Here is a 27,915-nt window from a genome sequence, read left to right as displayed (position 1 = left end):
AACCCTATAAAAAATAAATTAAAATAAATAATTATATTCAGTCTCAAGAGAATTAAATGTTAAAAGATAAAATTAAAAAAAAAATTAAAAATTTTCAAAAAATATTTAAATAAATTCAGGTAAATATATTAAACTGAAAATCCGGGTGATGCGTTCCAGTAAACTTAATCACTTGTATTTCTTGAATTATTTTTTATTTAATTACACAAAACTTATGCGGGTGGGACTCCTTATGTATCAAATAGAAAACATAAAAAAGGAACAAACATGACAAACATTAAAGCTAAATTGAAAAATTAAGTCAAATAAAAAAATAGAAATTTAAATAACAAGGAATGGTTTTTAGTATTTTTTTTTTAACTCTGAAAGAATTGAAAATGAATTAAGTAAAAAAACAACCATTTCTTTTCTTAAAAAAAAAAAATCAGGTTAGACATATGAACTTACCCATGTGATTGGTTTGTCAAAAAAAAGAAAAAGAAATAATTCAATTAAAAACATGTTTTTATAAAAAAAACACGAGTGATCTTGAGTCAATATTTTAAACTCACAATGTAGGTGATGCTTCTTAATAGATCTAATAATTTTTTATTTTTTAAATTATTTTTCATTTAATTACGTAATAATTAGGTGGGTGAAATTTTTGTTGTATCAAATAAATAAAAAAACCTGCTGATCAAGTGACCTGTTTTTTAAGTTAGATAACAAACATATTTTTATTAAAAAAATTAAATAATAAATAATTTATTGAGACTCTATAGTGTTTATTAGATATTTTTAAATAAAAAATAGTTAAAATGAGTTTTTTTACCCAGTAATAAAAAACCTGGCTTTCCAGAAGTTTTTTAGGCCATCCGAGATGCCTGGAAATTAGCCAGCATACAACACGTCATCAATTTCTCTAGACAATGATTCCTCTGCTTTGAGTTTTTTTTTAAAAAATAAAAATAAAAAGGACATGCAGCCTAATTACAGAGAAAAAAAAATATTAATGCATTAGGTTTACAGGCTTAAACATACCTAGACTCAAAGTAGTAGATTTAAGCCCAACAACATCTGATCTTTTCCTCCTCCTCCTTTTTTCTCTGCAAAGTTTTTAATTAATATCCTCCCTTTTACGTGTATTTTTAGTTTACATTAATTAAATTTCAATTTAAATTAATATCCTCCTTTTCTTTTGTTATTTTTTTTAAATAGTAGTTATTTTTTAAAACTTGTTATATTTTTATAATATTTTAAAGAGATTATTATAATTTTTATTTTTTATATTTGATATAAATAAACTGATTTTGTATGATGTGGTTTTTGTATATAAAAATATTTATTCTTGAGGGGAAAAAAAATTTCTAAAATAAATAAAAATAAAATCTTACATTTTCAAAAGGGAAGTGGGTGTTAAATATTTATGTACTCATTTGTATTTTGTTTTTTAAGAGATATATTGGCTTAATAATTTAGTACTTTAATTATCGTTGACAATTCTTTCACACTTTATCAATCTAGCAAGTCTTATCAAATTTAAAGAGAAGACAGAAGGGACTCGTTCACGTGAGTTCCACGTCTTGTTAAATACATGAATGATCCGAACCCGAAGGTGATAGATTCAAATTCATCAGTATTTTTTTATTCGATATATAATGAATAGTATATAAATATTATCATAGCTGACTTAAATCTATTCGAATTTAATCCAAAGTATGTATATTTATATTATATAAATATATTTATAGAATATTTTTTTAATACAGTATAATATATATGTATCTTAATACACACACACATACTTTGAATACAAACACATTAGCTATTTAATTTTTTTATTGATTAATAAATCATAATAGATAATGGATACTCGAATCTCATTAAATAATTTTTAAATTGTTGAATTTTTTATTTCATAAATAATAAATAAAATATAAATATTAAGAAATCAAATCCACATGTTGAGATTCCTTTACTTTACCTAGTTAAATGGAATATAAAAATGTGAAAACTCTGTAGCAATAAAAAATGATGAAGGTTTTATTTGCTTTATCGGACTCTACCTCTTTCCCCGTGCTATGGGTAGCAAGCCCAACGCATGCCGTTGCGCAATATTGCCGTATACATTAGACTTTTATAGCTCTTGGGTTAGATATATTTATATTTTATAAAAACAATTATATCTATAGGTTTTTTTAATGTATTTATATAATTTAAAAATATAAATTCAAATATTTTTTTATACATCATGTAATCAAATAAATCAAGGATTATGTATATAAATAAATAAATAAATAATCATTAATAGTACCTAAAAATAAAACTTAAAAAATTAGGAGACACATGTAAATCAAGATATTCAATCTTAAAAAACAAGATATTTATCAAGTTGTATTTGATAAACTTGTTTATTAAAATAGTTTTTTTATTTAAGCAAATAACAATAGAAATAATAACATAAATTAAATTGATCAAATAAAATAAAGGGGGGAAAATCATGTATGCTGCACAGCCTAAAAATATTATTTGATTTTAAAAAAAAAAATTCATGATAAAAAATATAAATGAATTAGAAAAACTCTTCAAATCTAAATTCATAGCTAAGAAAATAGTTATCATTTAAAATAGACTATTCAAAACAAAATGAAAGAAAGTATGGTTGCTAATTTAAATATAAATTAAAAAAATTTAGAGAAAAAAAAATTATCAATTTTAAAAAAATTTAGAATGAAGAAAAAAATAAACCTTGTTAGAGATGACAAGTCAGGCAGCTCGCTAGTCCTATTTTGTCAAGGTCAGTGTGATTAATCCTTGCTTTTTTTTTTATTTGATTTGCCTAAATTTCTAGCGTTGTGGTGGTTAAAAAATTGAGATTTATTTATTTTTTTAAAAATCTATTTTTCAACTTAGTTTGATCCAAAAATATATAAAAAACATCATTGAACCATGATAAACCTATATGTAACATTAAAAAACACCTAAAAAACAGCTTTAAAAATTGAAATTAACCAAACTTAGATCTATTTTTTCATAAACTTTAAGATATATGAAATAATGCTGCATGAAACTCTCACAATCAAATGAAATCATTTGATAGAATATTATTTGTTTTGGATGATTTAAATAGTATGAATGATATTTTTATCTTTCAATCAATCCAGTGATTCATCTCTATCCCCTCAACTAAATTCTAAAAAATAACAAAAAATAATTTGTAATATCAAAATTATATTGGAAAAATATCAAGGTGCTGGAATTATATAATTTATATGATTTTTAAAGTTTAAGGATTAAAGTGTATGTTTTATGAAACTTATGATATGGTACTTATATTTGACAATTTTTTTATTTTTTTTTATTTTATTTTTTCATAAAAAATTTAAATTAATTGGTCTTTAATTAGAACTTGTTTTACGCAGCCTATTCACAATAACATGTGAAAAAATAAACAGTTGAGCCATGCACGTTAAAAAAGCCGAGCCTTTTAGAGTAAAGCTTAATTCTAAAGGGAAAACTCAGTCTTCAGTATTCTCCCGTCAGTAACTTTCTATTTTAAACAACTCGAATCGAAGATTTTTGGTAGACAACATGAATATTAATTATTAATTGTTAACAAATTCATTGTCCGCATTACATGGTGTCTAACCTCGTAGGGATGACCATATGATATGTTTTTATCGTTTGTTGTAGTGTCGCTATTTGTATTATAAGCATGGGGGGTCACGTTTTAATTTTTAAATTAACAACTTCATAATTATTAAATATTCTATTTTATATAAGCACTTTTATTGTTCAGTGGCTGGGTGTGTTTCTTTCACGTAACAGTATGGCATGGACGGTGGGCAAAAAGTAGTTGAAGGAGGCCAGCGATGTGTATCCAGATTTATTAAGAATAAGTGTTGGCGGGGAAGTGTAATTATACTTGTTTTTAAAAATAATTTTTTTATTTTTTTAAATTAATCTTGATGCTAGTGTATTAAAATGTTCTAAAAACACAAAAATATATTAATTTAAAATAATTTTTTAAAATATTTTTAAATACAAAAACAAACAAGATAACTATCAAATACATTTATTATTTAAAAATAAGTCTAAGTTGTCTAGATCAATAGAAAAAAATGAAGTCCAATGCAGTTCCATCCCATATACAAAATGATCGGATAATGGTTCAAGACCTTTATTTAGCAAAAAAATCTTAAAAATAAATAAAATATATTCCGTAATTATATTTTAGCAAATAAATATTGGTTAAGGTCTTATTTATCATATATACATAAAAATTAAAAAAATATATTTTTAAAATATTTTAAAAAACCTCGTCTAGTTTTGTCCAAACCCCAGTCACCTCAAGCCGGTCCAGCATCCAGCTTTGCTGCCAATTTAAGAAATAAAAAAATAAAATTAATATTGTAGCTAGGGCTGGGTTGGCGGGATAAATGCTACCAAGAAGAGGGTAGGAAAGGAGAAGAGGTTTGGTATTGGAGAAATATATATATATATATATATATAAATTAGAATAATATTAATAATCTTACTAATTTATTGATTTATTTCTTTGTTTTGTGCTAACTAAAGGGAAGTAGAGGGGAGAGGAGCGGTGGGGGGCTGGTAGTTCCAAGTAATGAACCACGGAATCATGATTGACAAATTAGAGCCCCCACCACAGGAAGAACATGATTTTTCCAAACTCTAATGTGATAATTGCAAGAATATTCTACTTATTATATTTATTAATTAGAACATGACATGGCACCGTCTGCGATGCCATTGGGATTTCTCAAGCACTTGCACTTCGTGCATTGAACATCTCCACGATTCCATCCCTGTGTTAAATATTTATTAACGGTTTATTTTTATTTTTTTAAATTATTTTTATTTTTTTAAATTAATATTTTTTAATATTTTTAGATGATTTCAATACATTAATATAAAAATAATTTTTAAAATAAAAATAATTATTTTAATATATTATCAAATAAAAAATATTTTAAAAAATAATTTCTATTATATTTTTATATTTTTATTTTATTTGCTTGAAACAACAGTTATGTTTCTAGTATTTTTTATTTAAAAATATATTAAAATAATAATTTTATTTTTATTTTTAATATTAACATATTAAAATTATTAAAAATATATATATTTGATATTTTTTTAAAAATAGAAGTTATCACATTCTTAAACAATCACTTTATCACAAAAAAAATATAAAAGTCATTTAGAAATGTAATTAAAACTATATTTTTTAAAAAATATTATTTTTATATATTTTAAAATAATTTTAATATATTAATATTAAAAATATTTTTTAAAAATTTAAAAATATTTTAAAACAAAAAAATATTTTAAAAAATAACTTTTACAATAGTTTTTGCCCGCGTGCGTTTTTCTCTCCCTTTCCATTAGACTCATTACCACTTTCATTTACTTTTACTGAACGACAATCATCCCATGTAATTATTATCTAATGTTTTTTAAATTATATTTAATTTAGATTTTTTTATTCATCATTTATTAGGTCCTATCGTTACATATAATTTTAATCCAAACATTTACCATTATTTTTGTTTTTTTGTTTTTTTTAACATTTACCATTCTAATAGCATGTTTAGGAGTAGGGATTATAATTATAATTATTTTTTAATGTATTTTTTATTTAAAAAATATATTAATAATATTTTTTTATTTTTTAAAAATTATTTTTAAAATCAACATATTAAAAAAATTTAAAAAAATTTAAAATATATTAATTCAAAGTAAAATAAATTTTAAAATTAATTGAAAAAAAAAACGTTTATAAATTAAAGTACAAGTAAGAGAATCTTGACTAGCTCGCCTCCACCCATATACTGGAAAACAACTAGCCGTCCATCACCATCAAGCATCAACGGCAAAGCGTTGAAAACGGAGGCTTCATTGTAATTTCAAATCTAAAAGTCTCGGACATCATTGTCCAATTGCCAACACTGTTACTGTTTTGTCACTTTACGGTTCTATTCGGCGTTTCATGAAATTTATTTTTTTTAAAAATATTTTTTTATATTTTAAAATCATTTTAATATTAAAAAATAAAAAATAAAAAATATTATTTTAATTTTTTTTAAATAAAAATATTTTTCAATAGCAAACGTTATCCATACGTCATCATAATTCGATTTCTCTAAATTACCCTTGAAAATTTCCTTTATTCACATCTGCCACGCTAACGTCATACTTTTTTGTCTTGCAGACAAATTTCTCACTGCCCAGTTTGGTATCCAAAGCAAGCGCTCTCTCTCCACTCCCTTCTTTACTCTCTGTTGGGTTCTCTGCAGCAACTTTTCTTCTTCTTTTAGAGCTCTCTTCTTTTCACATTCAGCCACACCTTTATGTATTACTGAGTTTTTAGCAAATTATTCTTTTCTTTCCTAAACAGACTCTCTTTCTGTTGCATCCCCCCCGTCCTTTGATCTCATTTGTTAGGCCATCAAAGATCAGTTTTTGTCAAGAATGAAATCTTCAACTCGGCTTGACTCGGCCATTTTTCAACTCACTCCAACTCGAACCAGGTAATTTACTCTCTTCCATCACTTTACTTTCTTTGCATGTGTGTGTGGCTAGCTAGCTTGTTCCAGTACCTGTAACAGTTTTGTGTTACTTTTTGTAGTTTCACACACACACACACACATTATTACCTTTTATTTATTTTCAGCAAAATATAACTCACTCAATGCTTGAGTACAGCATAAACCAATTTTCTTTTTTGGGTTTCTGAGTTGATTTCTATGTTCATTGCAAACCAATTGCTTTTTTAAAAGATCTGGTTTTATGATTAGATGATAAAGCTAATGTTGTATTTCATGTTACCATTTAGCTGCTAATTATTTTCAAATTTTGAAGCTTTACTAGTTAACATTTTAGAGCTTAATTCATTGATTATTGGGTTGTAATTTTGCTGGAGAAAATTAACTTGAGTTTTATTGTATTATTTATCAGGTGTGATTTGATTATATGCGTGAATGGTAAGACAGAGAAAATAGCTTCAGGGTTGGCACAACCATTTCTTGACCACTTGAAAACTGCTCAAGATCAATTGGCCAAGGGGGGATACTCAATTATTCTTGAGCCTGGAACTGATGCAGCATGGTTCACGAAAGGAACAATTGAGAGGTTCACATTGTTTTCCAATGCTACTCCCCAATTGTTTTTATATCATATTTATTATTGCTGTAGTGGTGGTGGTATTGATCTTTTTCTTTAAATCAATTGGCCAAGGGGGGATACTCAATTATTCTTGAGCCTGGAACTGATGCAGCATGGTTCACGAAAGGAACAATTGAGAGGTTCACATTGTTTTCCAATGCTACTCCCCAATTGTTTTTATATCATATTTATTATTGCTGTAGTGGTGGTGGTATTGATCTTTTTCTTTTTTTAAAAAAAATTGCTTAGTTTTGATAAAGAAAATGCATCTGATTGTTTGTCGCAAAAAATGTTTAATTGGGAGTTTGGAATGATCGAGAGTAATGATTATATTTTAACAAGAAATGGTTAAGACAATAATAACATGACAGAGATGATTCCTGTCACTCCTATTGCCAAATGACTATTTTGTGACTGAGGGTTTGAACATTATGTCACTTGCTGCTTTACTTCATATTTAATAATGTAATTGGTTTAATTGCTTAATCGTGATTAGATTGGCAGTTTTATCTCATCAGAGTTAAGTTTTGAGCTTCTCAAGCTTAATTGACGCCAATCTTGGTTTTAAATTGCCTCCAAGTTGGTGTTGCAAACTAATTTCTTTTCTTTTGTAGGTTTGTTCGCTTTGTGAGCACACCAGAGGTCTTGGAACGAGTTTACAATCTAGAATCTGAGATCTTGCAGATCGAGAAGGGAATTGCAATTCAAAGCAACAATGATATAGGATTGAGCTCGGTAAGTAGAATTGTGAAGTACCTTGTGATGTATAGTCAGAGTCGAATTCGGTTTTAGTTGTATTTTTTTATTCACAGGTAGAAGATAATCGAGCAAAACCTGCAGAGTGCATTGAAGGTACTATTGCAAAATGAGTTGGGCGTTGTGTTCCTCTTTGTTTTAAAAACTCTTTTATGGTTGTCTTGTGCTTCTTGTTTTCATAATTTACTCTCTGAACTAGTTTTTTTATATCCTTTCTTGTGGGTAGGAGGAGAGGGAACACAATTTCCTTTTCTTATCTCTTTTGTATCTTTACCTAGTACTCTTTCCTTTTCTAGTTTATTCTTGCTGTTCAGTAGTTGCTTCAATGCTGGTAAAATGTTTGATCAAGTTTTTTATCCTACGAACTAAATGATTAAGATATAATTGTCTTTCTGTGGTGCTGTTTGTTGTTGGTTTTGGATTATATTGGATGATTTTTGACAGGTAGCAGGCCTCCAACAGATTCTAGTGAGGAAAAAGCCATTGTCCTTTACAAGGTAATAATTGGCCACTAAATAATCATGATTACATTATGAGTTTTTGGCACTTTCTTTTTCTAATTGCATCCCTTTGCTTCCTGGCAGCCTGGTTCACATCCACCAGAAGCAAATGGGTCGACTGTGCAGGAAGGAAATTCCAAGTATGCATCCTAGTACCTTGAGTATCTGGATAGTGAACAAAAAATTTACAAACTTCATTGCTGTCATGAGCGACAAATAACAACATTATGATGACAAAGAAGTCAATAATTTTGAATAGTTGCTTAAATTTTACTCAAACTTCACAATCCTCCGTGTGACTCTTCATTTCAATTTCCTAAAAGTTCAGGGGGCAAATTGCAGTTATAGTTATTACCAAATCCACTTCATTTCGCTACTGCAAATTTCATCATCATACACATGCCAAGAGTTGAATCATATTGCGGGTTACTTCCTTTCTTGTTCTGCATAACCTTTATTTTGACTTCATTTTCAGTCATCAACATGCAGATTCACAGAATACCAAAAAGTTTGTTGTTAAGGAGCATGTTGTTCACATTTTTGAAATTATAATAATAATTGTAAAATTAGAAATGTATAGTTGATTATGAGTGGCTAAACTAGTACCATGGAAAAATTTGATGACTGCTAGCATCTCTACTAGTGTAATCCATTGGTTATGCAGATTCAACAGTGCAAGCAACAGTATTATTCAAATACTGCATTTGGTTTGTCTATACCAGGGTTCAGCTTCTGAAAGTTCTGGAGACACGAAAAACTTCACTGCAGAAGGAGCAGGGCATGGCCTTTGCACGTGCTGTAGCTGCTGGTTTTGACATTGATCACATGGCACATTTAATGTCATTTGCTGAAAGTTTTGGAGCCTTACGCTTGATGTAAGTAGCTTTCTTTATACATATCATTCTGTCTATTTTGTTTTTCATGTTGGCCTCAAATTGGTCTGTGGTATATCTATATTTCTTAGATGATAATCTCTATTGTGGTTTCATTCATCAATGTCAACAGGGATGCTTGTGTAAGATTTATGGAATTATGGAAAAGAAAACATGAAACTGGCCAGTGGGTTGAAATTGAAGCAGCTGAAGCAATGTCTAGCAGGACAGATTTTTCAGCCATGAATGTGTCAGGCATCTATCTTTCTAATACAATCAACAAGCAGTGGCCCGAAACTCCTGATAGTAACAGGAAGGCAGGTGTTGACCCAAATGCAGGTATGAACTTAAAATGTAAGAAGTTCCCTAAAAAAGAAGAGTTACTCCATTATCATTGCCACGTAAATGCATGTCTCGCTATCTGATGGAAATTAAATGTCACGGGGTGTGGGAAAGGAGTGCAACTAATCTGATCTGAGGAACCCACTTAAGGAGTGGAAAACACTAAGAAAAGACCACAACCTTACTATCACCTAAAACAAGCAACTGAATGTAATCTGCTGGGGTGGCTAACTTTAAGGGCTCATGGACATCTTGGTACATTTTTAAGGGCTCATGGATATGCATTGTCAAAGATTGAAGGAATTCTACTCCTCAGCAATGCCTCCTCAAAATATCAGAACATGTATAGGTCTGTGCAAAGATGATACCTTCATTTTATCTCGTGACTTTTAGTTAGATTCCTAAACATGTGAAATGTAGGTTCTGTTTACTTCACTTGAAGTCACTAGTGACCCAGAGTGCTTGATACTGAGCTCATTGCATGCTAGAAGGGAAATGCTATTGTCTTTTTGTTCTTGTGTGTCCTTTTTATTTTATTTTACAGAAATGTCTTTGTATAAGAATGAAGGTGTGGCTGTTGGGGTCAGCATCAATTAGGGTGTTCCAATAGCAGCTAAAAACTAGTTGAACTAAACGACAGGTCCTCTAGGTTAAGATTTTCTTATAAGCATGCAAGACCACAAATCGTTGAACTTGGAATGTCCTTGTTGTACTTATTTGTGGCATTATATTCCATTTATGCCTTTCTTTTCTTCAAAAATTCAATTGAAGATGATTTTTGACCAATCTGCTAGATGAGAGGCCTCCAACAGATCAACAACCATCACCAGGCCAACAGGAATATTTTCAAGCCCAGTTTCCGCATCCTATGTTCCCTCCCTGGCCCATTCATTCGCCACCTGGAGCAGTGCCTGTCTTTCCAGGGTATCCAATGCAAGGCATTGCTTACTACCAGAATTATCCAGGAAATAACCCAGTTTTTCAGCCACCATATCCATCAGGCGAGGATCCCAGAATCCATGCTGGTCAAAGGATGAGGCAAAGAAGGCATTCTATGGATAGCAACACTGAAACTGAAGCTTGGGAAGTGGATGCTTTGAGAACAGGATCTCAGGATGAGGCAGAACTGGAGAAGGAAACTTCAAGAGGTCGAGGGCAAGGGAGGAAGGGAAGTCATTCAGGTAAAAAAAAATCAGGCACGGTTGTTATTCGGAATATCAACTACATCACTTCAAAGAGGCAGGACTCATCTGATAGTGAATCACGATCAGCATCTGGTTCTGAAAATGACGAGGAAGATGAAATTTTATCAGACACAGCTCCAAATGTGAAGCACAGGAACTCTCTGAGATCCTCAAAAAGGAAGGGAAGCCATACAAAATCTACAGATGAACTGAATTTATCAGATATTGCTGGAACATCTTATGCGAAGGAGGAGGATGGTGGACACTGGAAAGCATTTCAAAATTATTTGCTGAAAGATGCTGATGAAGCTGAACGTGTTGTTGACCAAGGTATGTTTGCAATGGAAAAGAATGTTCGAGCAAAAAGGCGACAAAATACAATGGGTGATGATCCTTTAGTTTTTGATGTACGCGATCCAGTTGATAATCAAGAAGGGGATGTGACAGTTATGCAGAAAGTTAGTGGAAACTTGACCCGCATGACTAAGGCATCAAAAGATGAATTGTTGCCATCCATAAAAATGGGTCAGCCTAATGATGATAGAAGGTTGATAAATGGTCAAATGGATCTACAGTCTGCAGAAATAGATGGGAGGAGAGGTCAATATAGGATGAATGCAAATGATGATTTTATAATTCATGGACGAGAAAACAAATCAGGTTATAGAAGTTTAGCATCAGATCCTCTGGCTGTTAATGGATTTGAGACTGCAAAAAATGATCGAGACAGGAGGTCATCCGTCAACATGGATGATGATTCATACATAGTTTCACTAAGGTCAATGTCACTAGATCTAGCTGGAACTGAGGGGAGAAACACTATCGACATGGACTCTGAGTTCCCATCAACAGTTCAGAGGACAGAGAGCTTATCTAACAGGAGCCAAGTCAATTATGAACCGGATGATTTAAGTTTGATGCCTGAGCGTGGGATAGAAAAGGGGTCAATTGGTTATGATCCTGCTTTAGATTATGATATGCAGGCTTTGCTGCATAAGAAAAATAACGAGGCTGTAGCTGCTCAAGGCTCTAAGAAGTCAGACAAGGACCGGAAATCAAAACTCATTCCAGATACTTCAGATAGGAAGAAGACAGTAGGACCGATAAGGAAAGGAAAGCCTTCGAAGTTGAGTCCTTTGGATGAAGCAAAGGCACGTGCTGAGAGGCTAAGAACATTTAAAGCTGATCTTCAGAAAATGAAGAAAGAGAAGGTACTTTCCCTTGCCCTTTTAATGAGCATTCAACTCAACATTATAAGTCGGAAAACTTACAGCAAAGTGGGGTATTGATCTTGGCTCCTAGCTGTGTACTTCGTATTACCATATGCACGGGTTAACTTGTATCTTCCCATTGGGGATAACTTGTCTCCTTTACCTGCTAGCTTCATTAGGAGTTATCCTCAGATTTGGAATTTCTTCTCTTTTCTTTTCAGGAAGAAGAAGAGATTAAACGACTGGAAGCTTTGAAGTTAGAGAGACAAAAGAGGATTGCTGCCAGAGGCAGTTCCACTACTGCTCAGTCAGCATCACAGCGAACCAGTAAACAATTGTCAATAAAGCTTTCGCCAGGCTCTCATAGAGGATCAAAATTCAGTGATTCAGAGCCTGGATCCTCATCACCTCTACAAAGGTTCTCCATCAAAACTGTTTCTGCAGGATCGGGTGATTCTCAGAAAGTCTCTAGGTCCAGCAAATTGAGCACTGGAACAACTAGCACGGTTGGAAATAGGTTAACTCAGTCAGTATCATCATTGTCTGAACCAAAGAAAGAGAACAGTGGTGTGACACCTGATTCAAAGGCATCCGTGGCCAGGATTAGGAGGTTATCAGAGCCAAAAATAAGTAGCAGTGATCATACTTCTTCAATTAAACCACGAAACACTGAATCAGTATCAAAACCAAAATTATCCAGTGGGGCTGACAGCAAGAAAATATCTGCACTGATGAACCATGATAAAAGCAAGGTGGCATCTCTTCCAGAACTGAAAACTAAAGCCACTAAAGGACATGTTGTGCCTGGCAATTCAGCAGCAAAAGAAGTTCCACTGAAGATGAACAAAAGTTCTATTTCAACATCTAAAAGCACTGAATTGAAACAGAATGGCAACAAAATTTCACATCATAGTGATGGGGATGACAACCCGATAATTGAGAAAACTGTTGTGCTTGAGTGTGAGAAGCCCACCATTCCCTCTGTACATGCATCAGAACAGAATATAGAAGTACAAGATGGACACGCAAATAACTATAGAATACCGGAGAAAACAGAGACTGTGGTGGATTATGCTAATTTTCAAGCGCCAGGTTCACCACTTACCATGGGTGGGATTGATAGAAACCACACTGAGCATCAATTACCAAAGCACCCCGGGGTTCATGAGGTAAGTGAGTGAGAACTAGAAATGTTTATGGCTGCTTTTACTGTAGTTTATGTGTACTTTTACGGATGTGCTTTACACCTAAAAGAATTGGCATGTAAGATTCATCTTGCTGTTTTAAGACTAGATTATGGGGGCAGCGGTTTTGAAATGATCATAGTAGCATAAAATTGGAACTATTTCATTTTCTTTTTGGCATTGTTGGAAATTTGTTTCATGAGTTGATTTTTATTATGTAACATCTTCTGCTCTCAGGCTGCATCTGAACATGCAAGTCTTGCAGAGAAAGAATTACCAAAGCTTTCAAGCATTCATATTTCTGAGAAGCCCTACCATGCCCCTTATGCTCGGGTCTCTTCTATGGAAGATCCTTGTACTGAAAATTCTGAACATGGCAAAGCAACTCCAACAAGCTTACAGACACATTCAGCAGGTGCAGAGACCATTAAAGCTCATGTATCTGATTTAAAAAACTTGAAACTAGAACAGATCCCTGAAGCATTGGAGAAGCCTCAGACAAAGGAATCATCTAAAGGGTTTAGACGATTGCTGAAGTTTGGAAGAAAGAGCCAAGCTGCTGGTGAACGTAATGTAGAATTGGATAATGTTAGTTTGAATGGTTCTGAGATGGATGATAACGCCGCTTTTTCTAGTGAAGGTAAAGGCACTATACTTTTGCCCCCTGCTTTTAGTCAATAGTCAAATCTGGAGTTCCTTCCATTGCTTATTAGTTCCACTGAATGTGACTATCCAGGAAAAGTCTAAATTTCAGTAAACAAATGGCCTAGAATCTTGAAATGCTTACAGCCAAGTCTAGTTTGAAAGAAACATATTTCATTCTTCTAAATAAAAAATCATTGCATCAACTTCTATATTGTCTTTTGATATCTGAAATCACTCTAAAAACTTTTGTCCGAACAGGAACCTGTGTGCATGTTATACATCAGTACCGTATTGAGTTTAATTTTTTGGTCGGCAAAGTGAATATCTTGAAGTAGTACTTTGCAAACAGAGTAATACCAGAGTATCACAACAGTAACACAAATTGTGTATTCTCTAATTTTACCATCTGAGGCCATGTCTCTTGTCAGTATAAGTTAGAAATCATTCATATTGCAAACCACTGGTTGTGTTAATTGATTGACTATACAATGGTGATAGTTAGAACTAACTAGTCTCAAGGATGATTTTTATGGAGATAATAAATTTAAGTGAAAGCCTTGATCATTATTAGTCATATGTACTTTCCACAAACTGACCATCAATTTTTGGTTGTTGCACCAGTTCATACATTGAAGAATCTAATCTCTCCAGATGAGGCCCCTACTGCTGGCCCCAATCAAAAGAGTAAGCCCTCCTATGTTTTCATCAAACTCATCATAGTGTACCCTTGTTCATAGATTAGTTGTCACTAAGATAAAAAAACTTTGTTCCAGCTTCTCGCCATTTCTCGTTGTTATCACCCTTCCGAAGCAAGTCAGGTGAAAAGAAGATGACTACTTGATAGCTGATATGTGGATGTACCAAAGCAGGAAGCTGGTCTTGTTTTGCACCATTGTGGTTGTGCTTTGTTGATTTTCCTGTCTTGTAATTTAAAAGAAAGGTATGTTAATTACATTATGTATATTGGTCAGTGTACGTACATTCATTTTCAATTTCCGAAGTTCGTTTGATGTATTATGCTGACTCGTTGCTCCCCTTCTTATTGATTGAAGTATGATAATGTTCATAGATTGGTACAAGTCTTCACATAGCTCACTAGGAATAGGATATATTGGATGCTTAATGATTTCCATAAATCCGAACAAGTTTTGGGAGGAATGGCCCATCTTGGATTTGTATGCTTGTCCAAATTAAGGTGTGGACCAAGAAGCAATGCATACTTCTGTGGAATCTGCACCTGTTGGCATCTGGTTAATTTTGTACGCAACGTTAAAAACTTACTTGACTGAATCAAAAGTGGAAATTTGATGTTGTGCCACATTTTAGCCGAACAACAAATACTTTGGAGTTTCAATGTCAGTGAAATTCGAAATTACAGCTCAGTCTATCACATGCTATAGGTATAGGTCCTATGCCATGGCAGAATGGGAAATGACAAGGTAGCTATTGCGTTATCATACAACACAAAAACAGTATTTTTCTGTAATTGAAAATTTTTATATTCCTATTGCTTCAAAGATTCCACTGCATGCCTGCCTGCCAGATCTAGACTCTGGAGAAAACAAACATGTATTAATCAAAGCGAATAACAATGCATGAAATGTTGCTTTTGCTCATTCTAGTTAGAGCCTCTTTTGCCAGACACTCGGCAGCTTCCTGGGGATCCTCCAAGTGTCCGATGAGATTTACTGCTTCTTGATTATTCATAGCCTGGAAAATATCAGAGAAGTTAAGGGAATCTCTGTAAGTATGTGAGAGGTGCTGGGACGGATAGACTGTATGTTATGGTAATTAGATACATCTTACCTCCCATATGCCAGTGCTTCCTATGATGACAAACTCAGTATCAGAGTCAATCCTTTCAGCGCCAACAAGAAGCTCAGAGCCTTTAGATTGCTTGGTGCTTGCTGCGTTGCTGGATTTCCATGATAATATGCGTCCTAGATGCACAAAATAGCACCCGGTATCAGATCACGGAGGTACATAAATCACTATTAGATTGCTTTGCTATTGCTTGTAGGCAAAACACTTTTGTAACTTTATGGGGAAACAATGTAGAGTGAGCAGCTTATTAAAATTTTCCGTGGCACCACTCCAGCAACTAAATATAATTGATTCTAACATGCATTTTACTTTTTTGAAAAACCAAAATCTGAAAATCTCTCGGACTACGACTCCAAATGTAAAAAAACTGGAGTAGAGCGTGCTCCATACCGGAAAGGAGCCTATGAGACCAAAACCTTTTGGCTGTTCGCTGGTGCTTGCTTTTCATCTGATGAGCCACACCATCTCTGCACACTACAACTCTAAAGTCACCCATGTTGGCCGTCAAAAGTTTCTCTCTGTTGAACACTATAACAGATGCTGAACCTGCTTTCCATGTTTCATCTGACTTCTGTGTCTCCCTGATCTTTGCTCTTGCAGCAAGATAGGCTTTTCTCATCATCTCCTTACTCTTTCTCCTTATCTGAGAATGCAAGCCACCTTGTAAGTAATGCTACGTAGCGATAGAAAAAGACTTGAGAGTGAAACAAGTAGATCTCATGCATTCTTTTAAGATTACAATTATATGCATGATGACTCTGCTTTGCAGATTTATTGGTTGTCTTTCTTAAATAACAAAATTGTAAAGGAGAAGTTTCCATGCTTTCTCCCTTGCAAGCTATTGCACAGGAAAATGAGCTGCATCTTTTCTTTTGGCCATAATTTTAGCTGTGAAGGTCAATGCATTAGCATAGCTTCCAAGTCAGTAATTGATATTTTTTTTTTTGTTTCTTGTACTATGATTTATGTGCCCGAAAGAAAGCATGAGAAAGAGGAAGCATTTGGGGCAGCCTTGATTACCTCCTTGGGGTTCCTATCAAGCAGGTGGGATTGCAGATACTTGATGACTCCATGTCCAATTTGTGCATCTGAAATTCCGAAGAACCACAACTCTAGCTCCTCTATTTGCTCTCTTTGAACCACAACACAGTCAGAGTCTGACTCATCTGCACCACCTTTAAATGACTGATCCTCCACAACATGATATCCATGAGATATTGGCATCATCCATGAAGCCTTCTTAGCCATATGAGCCGTTCTTTTCTTTTGCCCATTTCTAAGGAGAAAGCGCTCTAGCCGAAATGCCTGGCAAATTTAAACAAGCGCATTAGTAAAATGACCATGGTGATATAACTTGACTTTCAATGGCCAACTTCAACATCTCAGGCCTGCCAATACCAAAAGACTGCTTTTGCACGCTATGCCTTTCCTTGACAAAGTTTCAAAATCTTAGAAATACAAAAATCATTCTTAGACAAGCAAATGTTTGTGGATTATGATCATAGCAGTCCTTGAATCTTTTTATTATTATTTGATACTGTTTTCTTGTGGAATTGTAGCCATAAACACAGCAAGAAATCTACAAGTCACTCTTAATATGATTGTTCAAGAACGCGAGATGAGATGATTATACACTGCCCGTCCTGTTGAATATGATCCTCATGAAGTGAAGAATAAATCAAAATGGAAATGATACACAGCATGTGGAACGTGTAAGAACTACAGAGCAATCAAGAATTACACTATCCCTTGTTCATTTCTCACAACCTTTTGAATGTCAAGAACTTGCTAAGAATTATGAAAACATCAAAATGAAACTTGTAGGCATACCTTAAGCTTTAGATGATCTTTGAGTCCCATGTTTCTCCCTGATATTGATGACAGCTAGAGACCCTTTAAGAATACCCTTGAATATGTAGTATTTGAAGGGCAAGATAGAGTATAAGCAAATCAAAAGAGATTTTTTTTTTTTGGAAATGGCAAGAAAGGGGGGAGGGAGAGAGTGGCTGGGGGGAGTCTTGCTTGGCAGAGGAAAAGCTTTTAGTGTTTGCTTTGGAAATGTATCAAAAGAAAAGTTCGAAGCCAGTCATCAGCCGGTTTGGAACTTGATTTTCGAACCCTGTCAATTCATTTGATTAAATGAATCTTTTTTTCTGAAAAATATTTTGAGGATATTAATTTAAATTCTAAATACAATTTAATTTATAAAAAAATAAAAAAATAAATTAGAGCGAGACACTTTAATTTACTATAATAATTTCTTTTGAAATTAACATTAAAAGAAATACTTTAAAAATACCATATATTAACACAAATCCTATTTTTACTCGACAAATCCTATTTTTACTCGACAAATCCTATTTTTACTCGACAAATCCTATTTTTACTCGACAAATCCTATTTTTACTCGACAAATCCTATTTTTACTCGACAAATCCTATTTTTACTCGACAAATCCTATTTTTACTCGACAAATCCTATTTTTACTCGACAAATCCTATTTTTACTCGACTCTCTATATACTTTTTTAATTTTTTTTCCCTTTCAAAAACTATTAACAGCACAATATCTTCTCGGGGGAATTTATGGGCTTTGAATTTACCCGTTGAAGAAAATTATGCCTGATAATAGCCTTAGCCTTTTTATATATATATATAATTAGAGCTGGTTTGATCTTAAATTTGAAATATATTAAAATGATATATTTTAATTTTTTTAAAATTTAATTTTAACATCAGAATATCACAACAATCTAAAAAAAAATTAAAGTAAAAATATAAAAAAATAATTTTAAAAAAATACTTTTAAAATATAAAAACAAATAAAATTTTAAACTAATAATGATCGCGGAGTGACTTTTGTTCAGTTTGTTTGGGAAGATAAAATACTAAATACGCTGTCTTTCAAATTTCAAATAGATTTGCAATTAATCTTCAATTTTGTTATCCCATTAATGGTGTGGATGAGGTATCGGAAAGGATGGCAAGAGTGCTAAGATACCGACGAGACGACCCCCCCTGTTGCCGGCTAAAATCACCGTATCTTAACTAGGTTAAAATTCTACATCGGAACTCATTACTTTCGGCATATAATTAAGTTAGGCCTGCTTCATTTCTTCTATTCGTCTGGTTTATTTTTATATTAAAAAAAAATAATTTTTTAAATATAAAAACAAATCAGACTAATAGAAGACATGAAGCAGGCCTAACTTATTTTTTTTTTAATTTTTAACTTTAAATTAATATTTTAATATTTTAAATTATTTTAATACCTTAATATTAAAAATAATTTTTAAAATATAAAATATATTTTAAAAAATAACTAAAATAACACACTTTATACTTTTTTTTTATGACTTCTCCTGAGGAAAATATTTTAAAAAATAACTACAATAACACCCTTTATAAATTTTTTTTATGACTTCTCCTGAGACTCTTGTGGTGAGCTGTAAATTTCAGCTTCACTAAACTAGGGTAGGTGAACTACTAAATTGTCACCATCAAATCCCATGCATTCACTCCTTTTTTGTTCTATTATATTAGTGTAAATTAAATAAGGTGGTTTTTAATTTACATCACCTCCAAGAATACTTTTCATTTCTTGTATTTGCTTTTAGCTTCTTCTTCTTCTTATATATATACTTAAATTAAATTAAAAATTAAACTTTATAATTTATTATAATTTATTTTATATATAATTAACTTGGTCTTCTAACACATATTATAAGTTTGACAGGTTAAATTAATTAATTCAAATTATTTTTTTAATTTTTTAATTTTCATCCTTTAATATCAAGTTGATTGAAAATTAAACTTTATTATCTATTTGGTTTGCTTTCTACAAGGTTATTGTAAACTCATAACTTAGTTTATGAGTTTGACAAATTAATCTAATTGATTCGAGTTTTTTTATTTTATATATATATATATATATATTTCATTTTATTCTTCAGTATAGAATTGATTATAAATATACTTCATAGTTATTTTAGTTTAATAAGAATACAGGAGTATGATTAATTTAGCAAATGAAGATCTTCTAGATTAACATTTAGATCTTTCTTGTTTTTTCTATCAAATAATAAACTTGAGGAATGAAATGGAACATAAACATGTGTCTAGCTAGGTGGTATATATATGGTTAAACGATTAATTTGAGGCCTTAATTAACCACAAATTGGCTGAATTATAATTAGTAGGTTAAACCTTAACACACCGTTTAGGTTGTTGAACATCGATAGTAATTACTAAGTATAACTAGTTAATTAAGAAGTTAGTTTTGATTAAAGCTAGCAATATTTCAGTAATTTGACGAGAAAATTTCTGCACTCATTACTATAAAGGTCCTTCATTGCGTCCATGCACTTTTCTGCTTCCCAACAAATTCTAGGCTTGATCATGCTAGATTTGCTGTATGGCATGGCATGATCAAGCCTAGCCAGTTATATATATATATTACTAGCAAATCAACAAGCATATAGCTGGGCCCAATAGGTAAGGATAGATTCAAAACCTAAGCCCTAAGCTAAGGGCAGCTCAGTAGGTATGGTCCATCCTCAACTTAGCCCAACTTTTATTAACCTTCAAATTATTATTATTATTATTTTAAAAATAACATACGTGTGAGTTGTGACTCAAAAACCCACCTAAAACCCTCAGGGGCTCTCCTTTCTTCCTCTCTTAATCACAGTGCACAGGAAATGACTCTCTCTCGTTTCCTACTCTCAAAACCAGTCTTGCATTTCCACGCAAGTGGTAAAAACCACTTCCATTATCGTCTTTTCTCTCTACAGTTATGTTATTCTTTTTTCAAAAACGAAGAAAAAAATATGGTTTTTTAAAGCCCTACTGACTGGTTTTTGCAGGAATCGCGAAATCAACAAGATGGCTCTCTTCTTCTTATTCTTCTTCAAACGGAGGGACCCAATATTTATCAGGCGTGAAGGGAGTGGAGGGGGGCAAGGAGAATGAGTGAGTACTTTATTCACTTCTTTAAACACTCATTTTTCTTAATTTTTCTTTGCACTCGACTTTAAATGACCAAAATTTCGACTTTTTTGTTCAGTTTTGTTGAAACCAACAATGGGTGCATTTTCGTTCTAGTATTGTAATTGAGGTTTTTTTAAGCAGTTGGCTTTAATTATTTTTGAGGTTTTGATTACTAGTTGATATCGTTGTTAACACTGTCATTTATGTTTAACTAACCTAAAAGATTGAGTTCAGCAGTGAGTCTTGCTGCAAAATTTATTGGGGCATTATAATTTCCACACTTACCTATAGGGTTTTAAGTTCCCCGCGCTCCCATTCACTGGATTTAGTTCCTACTTGTGGGTTGGAAATGGTTTGACCATTAACAGTGGAAGCTTAGTTCAACTGATCAAAGGGACGATTTGATGATGATTTTCACAAGAAATTCTGTTGGAAACTTTTTTTTTGTTACTTCAAAAAAGTGCAGGGCCACAGTTGTATCCTGCTGGAATTTGTATTATGAATATTGTGATGAATTCATGGATGTATAATTGTGCCTCTTGTGAGATGATTTTGGTTTTACAAATTGTACGTGTTATACACTTTCAGCTTTATGGTTGTAGGTGGATACTCAAATCCTAAATTGCCACGCTCTTGGAATGTTTGGTTGTCTTAACCAATGATGAGAAAATTACTATCAATAGAATCATCCAAAAAACTTATGGATAGAAAATGAAAATAGTTCATCCTGTTTCTATTTATTCTTGGACAAAATTCAACATGCAATGAAACATTTTCCTTTTCCTATCTCCTCCCATGTTTCTTTCTCACCTCAACTCTCTTTGACCAACCTTGCACTCCTCTTTCTCTGTTTCCTCATTCTGTTCTCCATAAAGTTTGAAAAATCCAGTGCCGCTTTTATTCTTTAATGGATAAAAAACGAAATAGCTAAATAAATATGATTTCATATTAAAGTTTTCTTTAACAAATTTCTTTTCGGGGGCTACTAAGGTTGGTTGCACTCATGGATCATTGTCAGTGTGTTTTACATTAATTTTCACTGATGCTCTTATATTTAGTAAAATGCATTGTTTTCTCAGCTAGTTGAAAGATCAGTGATCTTCTTCCTTTTGTTTCATACTACTACTACTATACAGACACATGGAAATGCATCTGAAAGACTTGCCACAAGTGAAAGAAGTTGAAATGAAAGTGGGTGGATCATGGTATTCTCTGAAAAACATCTTTACTAATTTTAAGGACCGAATGTTCAGAAATCCTCGAAGTCATGATCAAATTAGCAGAGATACAACACTTTCTGCAGCTGACTCTGCTGCATCTGAGGTTATCGCAACACAAACTGGTGTTAGTAAACATATTGCTGAATCTGGGGGGTCTGATAATGTACTTAAGTCATCAGAAATCCCAACAGACTCCAACAGCAGAAGAGAGCATTTCAACACGTGCAGCATCTCATTTACAAGGGAGACACCTCTTGAAGATGCGGTTAATACAACAGCTTCTGATGCTATGGAGATACTTGGATCTCCTGATAATATTAAGCATGATGAGCATGATAGTACTATTGTTCAAGCAGCAAGTGCCATAATTTCAGATGATCCAAAGGAGGTCATGCCTGAAAATGGGAAGAGGCTGCTTGAGGAGGCGGCATTTGGAACAGTTGTTGAATCAAACAATAATCAGGAGGAGGAGGTTGGGAACCTAGTTTCTTCGGCAGATCACTTATTTGATAATGCTTTTGATACAAGGCAGAACAAAAGTGCAAATGAATCAGCTTCAATTAGAAAGGAAAAATGTCATATTGAGAAGAAAACAGCGATACTTGTTGGAAGAGTGAACATAGATGACTCTAAATTGGATGAAAGGCCTCCGTTATCTGATGTTTCTCAAGAGGATGATGGATTAGTGAACTTGTTTAAAATGTCAGTGAGAAATAAAACAGCAGCAGAAACGGGTAGAGTAAATGGTGATCTTTTTACATCGAGTATATCTTTCAGTAATCATGATGGAAAATCACTGAAAAAAGAAGAGAGCCCATTTGATTTTAAAGGATTATATGGCCACATTAAGATGCTGCGACCAGTTACAGCTCAGGACAATGCCATTCTCAAGTCCAATGCTGAAAGCAGAAAAACTGTTTTGAAAGACAGTGCTGTTAGCAAGAATAGTAAGAAGAGAAGTAAAATAAAGAAAGATCAGAGTGCTAAAACCATGACAAAAGACGAGGGTGGTAATTTGGACATTGCAGAAAAGGATCACATTAAATTAGAAAAAACTCCACAGGCTCCTCTTGAAACTAGCGAAAAAGATTCAAATCAAACTCCTTTAACATGTTTGGCAGACGGACATACAGAAAACAAATTATTGCTCAGATTCTTGCACAAAGATGTTGGGGACGGTGATATAATTTCTTGTTTTAGGAATTGCGGGCCTATTTCAAAGATTGAAAAGGTTTCGTCTGTCAAAGGGAGCAATTTGTTTGATGCTTTTTTACATTTCGAGGTCAGTGCCTAATAAGTTTCAAGCTGGGCAGAATTTATTTTTTTTGGTGGGGGGCGGGGCATGTAGGCTCGTTGTAATATCCTGTGCTCATTATGCTACAATCTGTAAAGTGGTATATTTGTAATAGGACATGGTAAAGGTAGCAGAATGGGTTGTTCTCGCTTATCAACAAATTGTGGTGCTGGGAAATAATGCATTAAATTCTTGACCTTGTAGATATCCAGTTTGACTAGTGTACAATTTTATTGACTACTCTGGTTTATTGCAGAGAAGGCAAGGTTTGCATAAAGCTCTCGAGAAGCCCGAGGTCTTGATCAAGAATTCAAACGCCTTCATTGACGACACAGCTAGCCGAATTTCTATTCCTAACCTTATTGGTGATATTGACATTCCAGTTGCCCTAGTGAAACATCCCACCCGCACAGTTGAGATAAAGCAGCTGACTAATGATATTAGCTCACATCAGCTGAAGGAAGCTCTCTCCTTCTGTAGGAGTGGCATAAATGGCTTCTTTTTGGGAGCTTCAAGTTCCAATGCCTATGTGGAGTTTGAGGTGAGTCTTTACCTTTTTGGCACATTATTTATGAAGCATCTTCCGAGTTTACATTGATTTTGTGTGTGGTCATCAGCAATTGCCTTTTGGAATGCCTGTTGAATCTTTCTTCTCAGATACGTGGACCTTTTTACTTGTCCAAGTGGGTTTATCTCAAACTCCTGTACACTGACAACTTTATTTTGCAATGGAAATAAGTTATAAAGGAATCATTTATTACCCACTGTTGAGTTGAAGGTTGAAGAAAGTGACTCGGTAGACTTCTCACAAACATCATCCACAAACATATCTATTTCTTCATACCAAATTGGGATACATTGTCATGATCTTTTGGCAGGCTGGGCTCTTCTACCACGGCCCTTTTATTAAAGCTAATGCCCTGGTAGCAAAATAATGCATTGTCTAAGTAGAATTTTTCTATCTGATCAGTTCCGAGTTAGTGAGTCAGACCATTTTGATTCTTGTGGTTTTCTCAGCGTATCTCACTTTAGTCCATGCTTTGTATCGGTTTCCATCATCTTTGATATTTTTTCCCCTATCTTTTTTATGCTATTTGTTTTGCAGAGTGAAGATGCCAAAGAGAGGGCACTAGCAAAACATTTCTTACAGGTATCAGGAAAGCAGCTATCAATCTTCAGAGTTGATGCACCAAGAACAACAGTTGTAAGAATCCTAAATATCAATCCACAATTTCGTTCTAATGTCCTCACGATTTGCAAATCTTTTGGGAAACTCTGGAGGATGAAGCTCAGACATGAGAACATTGCGGATGTGTATTTCAAGATTGATGAATGGCCTAACATGTTAAATATTTTGAATAGGTAATTTTCAACAAATCCCAAGTGTTTTGATTTACGACTTCATAATTATGCTTACAATCTGAACACATGCGTGTATATACAGTTTGAATGGATTGGAAGCGGATGGCAGCCGGTGGGTTGCTCAGCCTGCTTCCATCTTTCCTCCTATAATTTTGCAAGCCCTCTGGAACCACCCAGATGAAAGAAGACACGTGATTACATCAATGCAACGCTTATTGAAGAAACTTGAGCATCCTATGGACACAGCTGAATTAACCAATCTGGCAGCAAGGTTTTGTGGCGATAGCCTTTGAATTGTAGTTGCGAGAATTTGATGGTAAGGTACACTGTTCTTAACTTTCCAATTTTGATAGCGTTGCAAATTAGTTCGAAGTTGCTAAAGCCAGTTGTCAAATGATCCTGCATAAACTTTGTCACAAGCAAAATGAAAATCTCTTGGTCATAACAGTTGTTATCCCGTACAATCTTCATTTCAAGAAAGACGCACCAGAAGCACAAATACACCCCAATTCATGAAATGATGGCACTAAAAATCGCATCGCCTTCAATGCCATGATGACGATACTCTATTAAGGTTCCAAAGCGAGTCGGGTTTTCTAGCATGCATAATTTTTTTCTTCTTCGACGGGAACATTTCTCCAACATTTTTCTCCAGGATGAAATAAGCATTCCACCGAGTTTGCTTTAATGGGAAGAACACAGTTTCTTCTTTACTCTTTTGATAATTACGGAACTGCTAAATCCAACACGAAAATGATGCTTCCAGGAATTAGCAAAGCAGGGGGCAAATTATCAACGCACTTGGTTGTAGCGTCCTCTCATATTTAACAAAACATTGTTGGAAGTAGGAAGTAGACATTCTTTTTCCCTTAAGGATAGCAGCATAAGCGAATTCTATATAGGAGAATCACGCAAATTTTCACTCCATAAAAAGTAACTAGTGCACAGGACAAAAAAAGATGGCACAAGAAGATTGACCTTGAAATCTTAAATATATGGAAAATCTTCTTAAACTTCTCATAATCTGGGAGTCCATAGAAAACCAACTGAAAAAAAATCCCAAAACAACTTGCTTCATGTTGATAACAAAATTGGACGTCCTTGTACAGATTACTCTTAAGCAGCACTTTCTTTCTTCAACTTCGCAAGTTCTTGCCTGATCAATCCACCCCTCTACAATTGCGTGTAAACAAGATGTATATTAGATCGAGAAAGAAAGTATCGAAATTACAAAATCATGAAAAATAAAGATGAAATCCTAGAAAGCCATAAATAAATATCAAACACTAGAAATAGAAGTTCAAAATCCAAACCTAGTAAAATAAGTCAGTGGATTTAAATTTGGAGGTAAATCATAAAAACATTTCAAGAGCCAATCTTTTATATAGCACTCTAACCAACCTTGATCTTAGCCAACATCAACTTGAACCGATCAAAGTCATTGAGAGCTGCCCTTCTCTTCTGGACAATCAGCCTTCTGCCCCAAGAGCTATTCTCCCACTTGTTCTTAACATCTATCATCGGGAAACAATACATCTCAATAAAGGGAGGAGGTATTTAGAGCACAAATGACACAACTTTCAGTAAGAACTACCCCTTACCAGCCTTCTCCATGGCTTCAATCAAAGCCTTCTTCTTTGGAACCCGGTTGATATCAATCTTGATATCGGTGAGTGAGATTCTCTTGAAGTTCATTTGGCTCCTCACCATATCTGGGGCATCAACCAGAGCCTGTAAAAGACAAGTCACAATTCACATTCAATGTAAGCTGATCGATTCCATGGAAGCCCAAAAAATCATAGAATCAAAAGCTGTTTGAAAATAACATATCCTGAACAAGTTCACGAGCACTAAACGACCTTACAGACTTCGGTATGCAAAAAAACATCAACAATGATTTTCCTCAGAGCAGAGACGTTAATCTTAAACACCCTAAGCTCAATAAACATTCAATGCCTAATGCTTACAAGAAACAGAACAATTTCGCACATAAAAGCCAACAGGCTACGTAACACAAACTACTCCAATATGTGTATGCATCACCCAGGAAGTTAGGTAAATTTTTAGTAAGCGAAGAAATTGCTCGCATTTAAGTGATCTAAGGTGCACAAACTCTATTTTTTAATCCGTATTCTTCACTAGCAAGTTTGATTGATTAGCCTCTAAAAAAACATGACTATCTGTTTTTTATGACAAAAAACAAGAAAACAGAAACAAAGGAAGCAGTAAGCATATGGTAAGACAGATAAACAAGAGACAGAAGCATACGCGGTTCTGGTCGATGACATCAACGATAACAACGATCCTGCCGTATTCTTTGCCATAGTTGACGAGACCTACCCTCCCGATCTCCACGTATCTCTTGAAAGGCTACAAGACCATATCACATACAAGAACAAAATGATGTTATATTAAGATTGGTACAAGTGAGTTGTCGAGAGAAGGAGAAAGAGAGAAGTAGCTAACCATGCTGAGTTCTTGAGGTGTGCGTCACTGTGAAAGCAAGGGGGGAGGCGGACAGCTAAGGAAGTTCGCAGAAATGACAAGGGGTTAGGGTTTCTTTGTCTTGTTATATGTTTAGTTCTCATGGAAGATTTTAGACCGTCCGATTTAGGGTTTACATTCTTCTAAGGGTTTGGGTTTAAGGATAGGTTCCGAGCTGGTAAAAGTTCTTGGGCCTGATTAAGTTCGGTGGATTTGGACTGGACGCATTGGTCACTGCTTTCTTTCCACCAGCTGGTAAACTTGGTATGATTTGATGAGTTGAACCGATAATAATTTAGAGTGTTACTTATATTTTATTCAGGATTGGTTTGAAAATTGATTTCATCAAACAAAAATTTTAATTTTTTTTAGTTTTTATCGAAAACAATGAGATTTACTACAAATAAAATAATATTATTTTAAAATTGATTCAACAAACCCATTATTAAAACCTTAAATTTGATGGAAGCTCAGATGCAGTTTAATAATTAAAAATATTATGATACAAAAAGTTATAGTGGAGCCTTTTTTTTTATAATAATTTGGGATGTCCAAAGTGGATTATAATGTTTTTTATTTAAAAATATATTAAAATAATTTTTTTTATTTTTAAATTTTTTTAATATTTTTATATTAAAGCGATGTTAATATTTATATAAAAATTAATTTAAAATTAAATAAGATTAAAAAAATATATTTTTTTGAAGTAGTTTTGAAATGAAAAAATTTTAAACTTATTTTATTTTATAATATTACAATTATTTTTTAAATAATTTTTCGTGTTGAAATATATACTTTGATAATATTTTTTATTTTTAAAAAAATTATTTTTAATATTAATATATTAAAACAATTTAAAATATATTAAATTTTAATAAAAAAATT

The 27,915-nt window shown here is 33.1% G+C and overlaps 4 protein-coding genes across 7 annotated transcripts; 2 read left to right on the top strand and 2 right to left on the bottom strand.

The window, feature by feature from the left end:
* The first annotated feature begins 6,219 nt into the window (after positions 1–6,219).
* On the top strand, positions 6,220–14,928 carry LOC105129915 (uncharacterized). 4 transcript variants are annotated; one of them, XM_011032179.1, is made up of 14 exons: positions 6,220–6,530; positions 6,958–7,049; positions 7,223–7,304; positions 7,779–7,899; positions 7,977–8,016; positions 8,365–8,417; positions 8,505–8,560; positions 9,143–9,295; positions 9,426–9,631; positions 10,429–12,029; positions 12,251–13,198; positions 13,451–13,853; positions 14,480–14,542; positions 14,632–14,928. In XM_011032179.1, exons 1-14 carry the CDS (start codon positions 6,472–6,474, stop codon positions 14,697–14,699), a joined length of 3,945 nt encoding a protein of 1,314 aa, XP_011030481.1. In that variant the 5' UTR covers positions 6,220–6,471; the 3' UTR covers positions 14,700–14,928. The 4 variants fall into 4 exon arrangements, with proteins under 4 accessions (XP_011030481.1, XP_011030478.1, XP_011030482.1 ...); XM_011032176.1 differs by having other exon boundaries at positions 9,426–9,646; XM_011032180.1 differs by lacking the exon at positions 7,223–7,304 and having other exon boundaries at positions 6,958–7,131.
* A 90-nt stretch (positions 14,929–15,018) lies between these two features.
* Positions 15,019–17,772, bottom strand: LOC105129914 (Protein phosphatase 2C family protein). The gene is made up of 5 exons (XM_011032175.1): positions 17,513–17,772; positions 16,703–16,987; positions 16,073–16,325; positions 15,665–15,798; positions 15,019–15,568 (listed from the first exon to the last, which is right to left on the bottom strand). The coding sequence occupies exons 1-5, from the start codon at positions 17,540–17,542 to the stop codon at positions 15,431–15,433; spliced, it is 840 nt and encodes a 279-aa protein (XP_011030477.1). The 5' UTR covers positions 17,543–17,772; the 3' UTR covers positions 15,019–15,430.
* A 2,544-nt stretch (positions 17,773–20,316) lies between these two features.
* LOC105129913 (RNA-binding (RRM/RBD/RNP motifs) family protein) lies at positions 20,317–25,007 on the top strand. Its single transcript, XM_011032174.1, has 6 exons — positions 20,317–20,436; positions 20,547–20,652; positions 21,807–23,172; positions 23,441–23,725; positions 24,290–24,546; positions 24,629–25,007. Exons 1-6 carry the CDS (start codon positions 20,382–20,384, stop codon positions 24,837–24,839), a joined length of 2,280 nt encoding a protein of 759 aa, XP_011030476.1. The 5' UTR covers positions 20,317–20,381; the 3' UTR covers positions 24,840–25,007.
* Positions 25,008–25,407: 400 nt separating this feature from the next.
* On the bottom strand, positions 25,408–27,128 carry LOC105129912 (60S ribosomal protein L14-1-like). The gene is made up of 5 exons (XM_011032173.1): positions 27,013–27,128; positions 26,815–26,916; positions 26,148–26,277; positions 25,948–26,060; positions 25,408–25,719 (listed from the first exon to the last, which is right to left on the bottom strand). The coding sequence occupies exons 1-5, from the start codon at positions 27,013–27,015 to the stop codon at positions 25,663–25,665; spliced, it is 405 nt and encodes a 134-aa protein (XP_011030475.1). The 5' UTR covers positions 27,016–27,128; the 3' UTR covers positions 25,408–25,662.
* Between the last annotated feature and the right edge of the window lie 787 nt (positions 27,129–27,915).

The sequence above is a fragment of the Populus euphratica genome, unplaced genomic scaffold (assembly GCF_000495115.2).
Source record: "Populus euphratica unplaced genomic scaffold, PopEup_1.0 scaffold17.1, whole genome shotgun sequence".
Lineage (NCBI taxonomy): Eukaryota > Viridiplantae > Streptophyta > Magnoliopsida > Malpighiales > Salicaceae > Populus > Populus euphratica.
The sequence above is the reverse complement of the archived record's forward strand: the minus strand, read 5'-3'. Positions and strand labels throughout refer to the sequence as shown.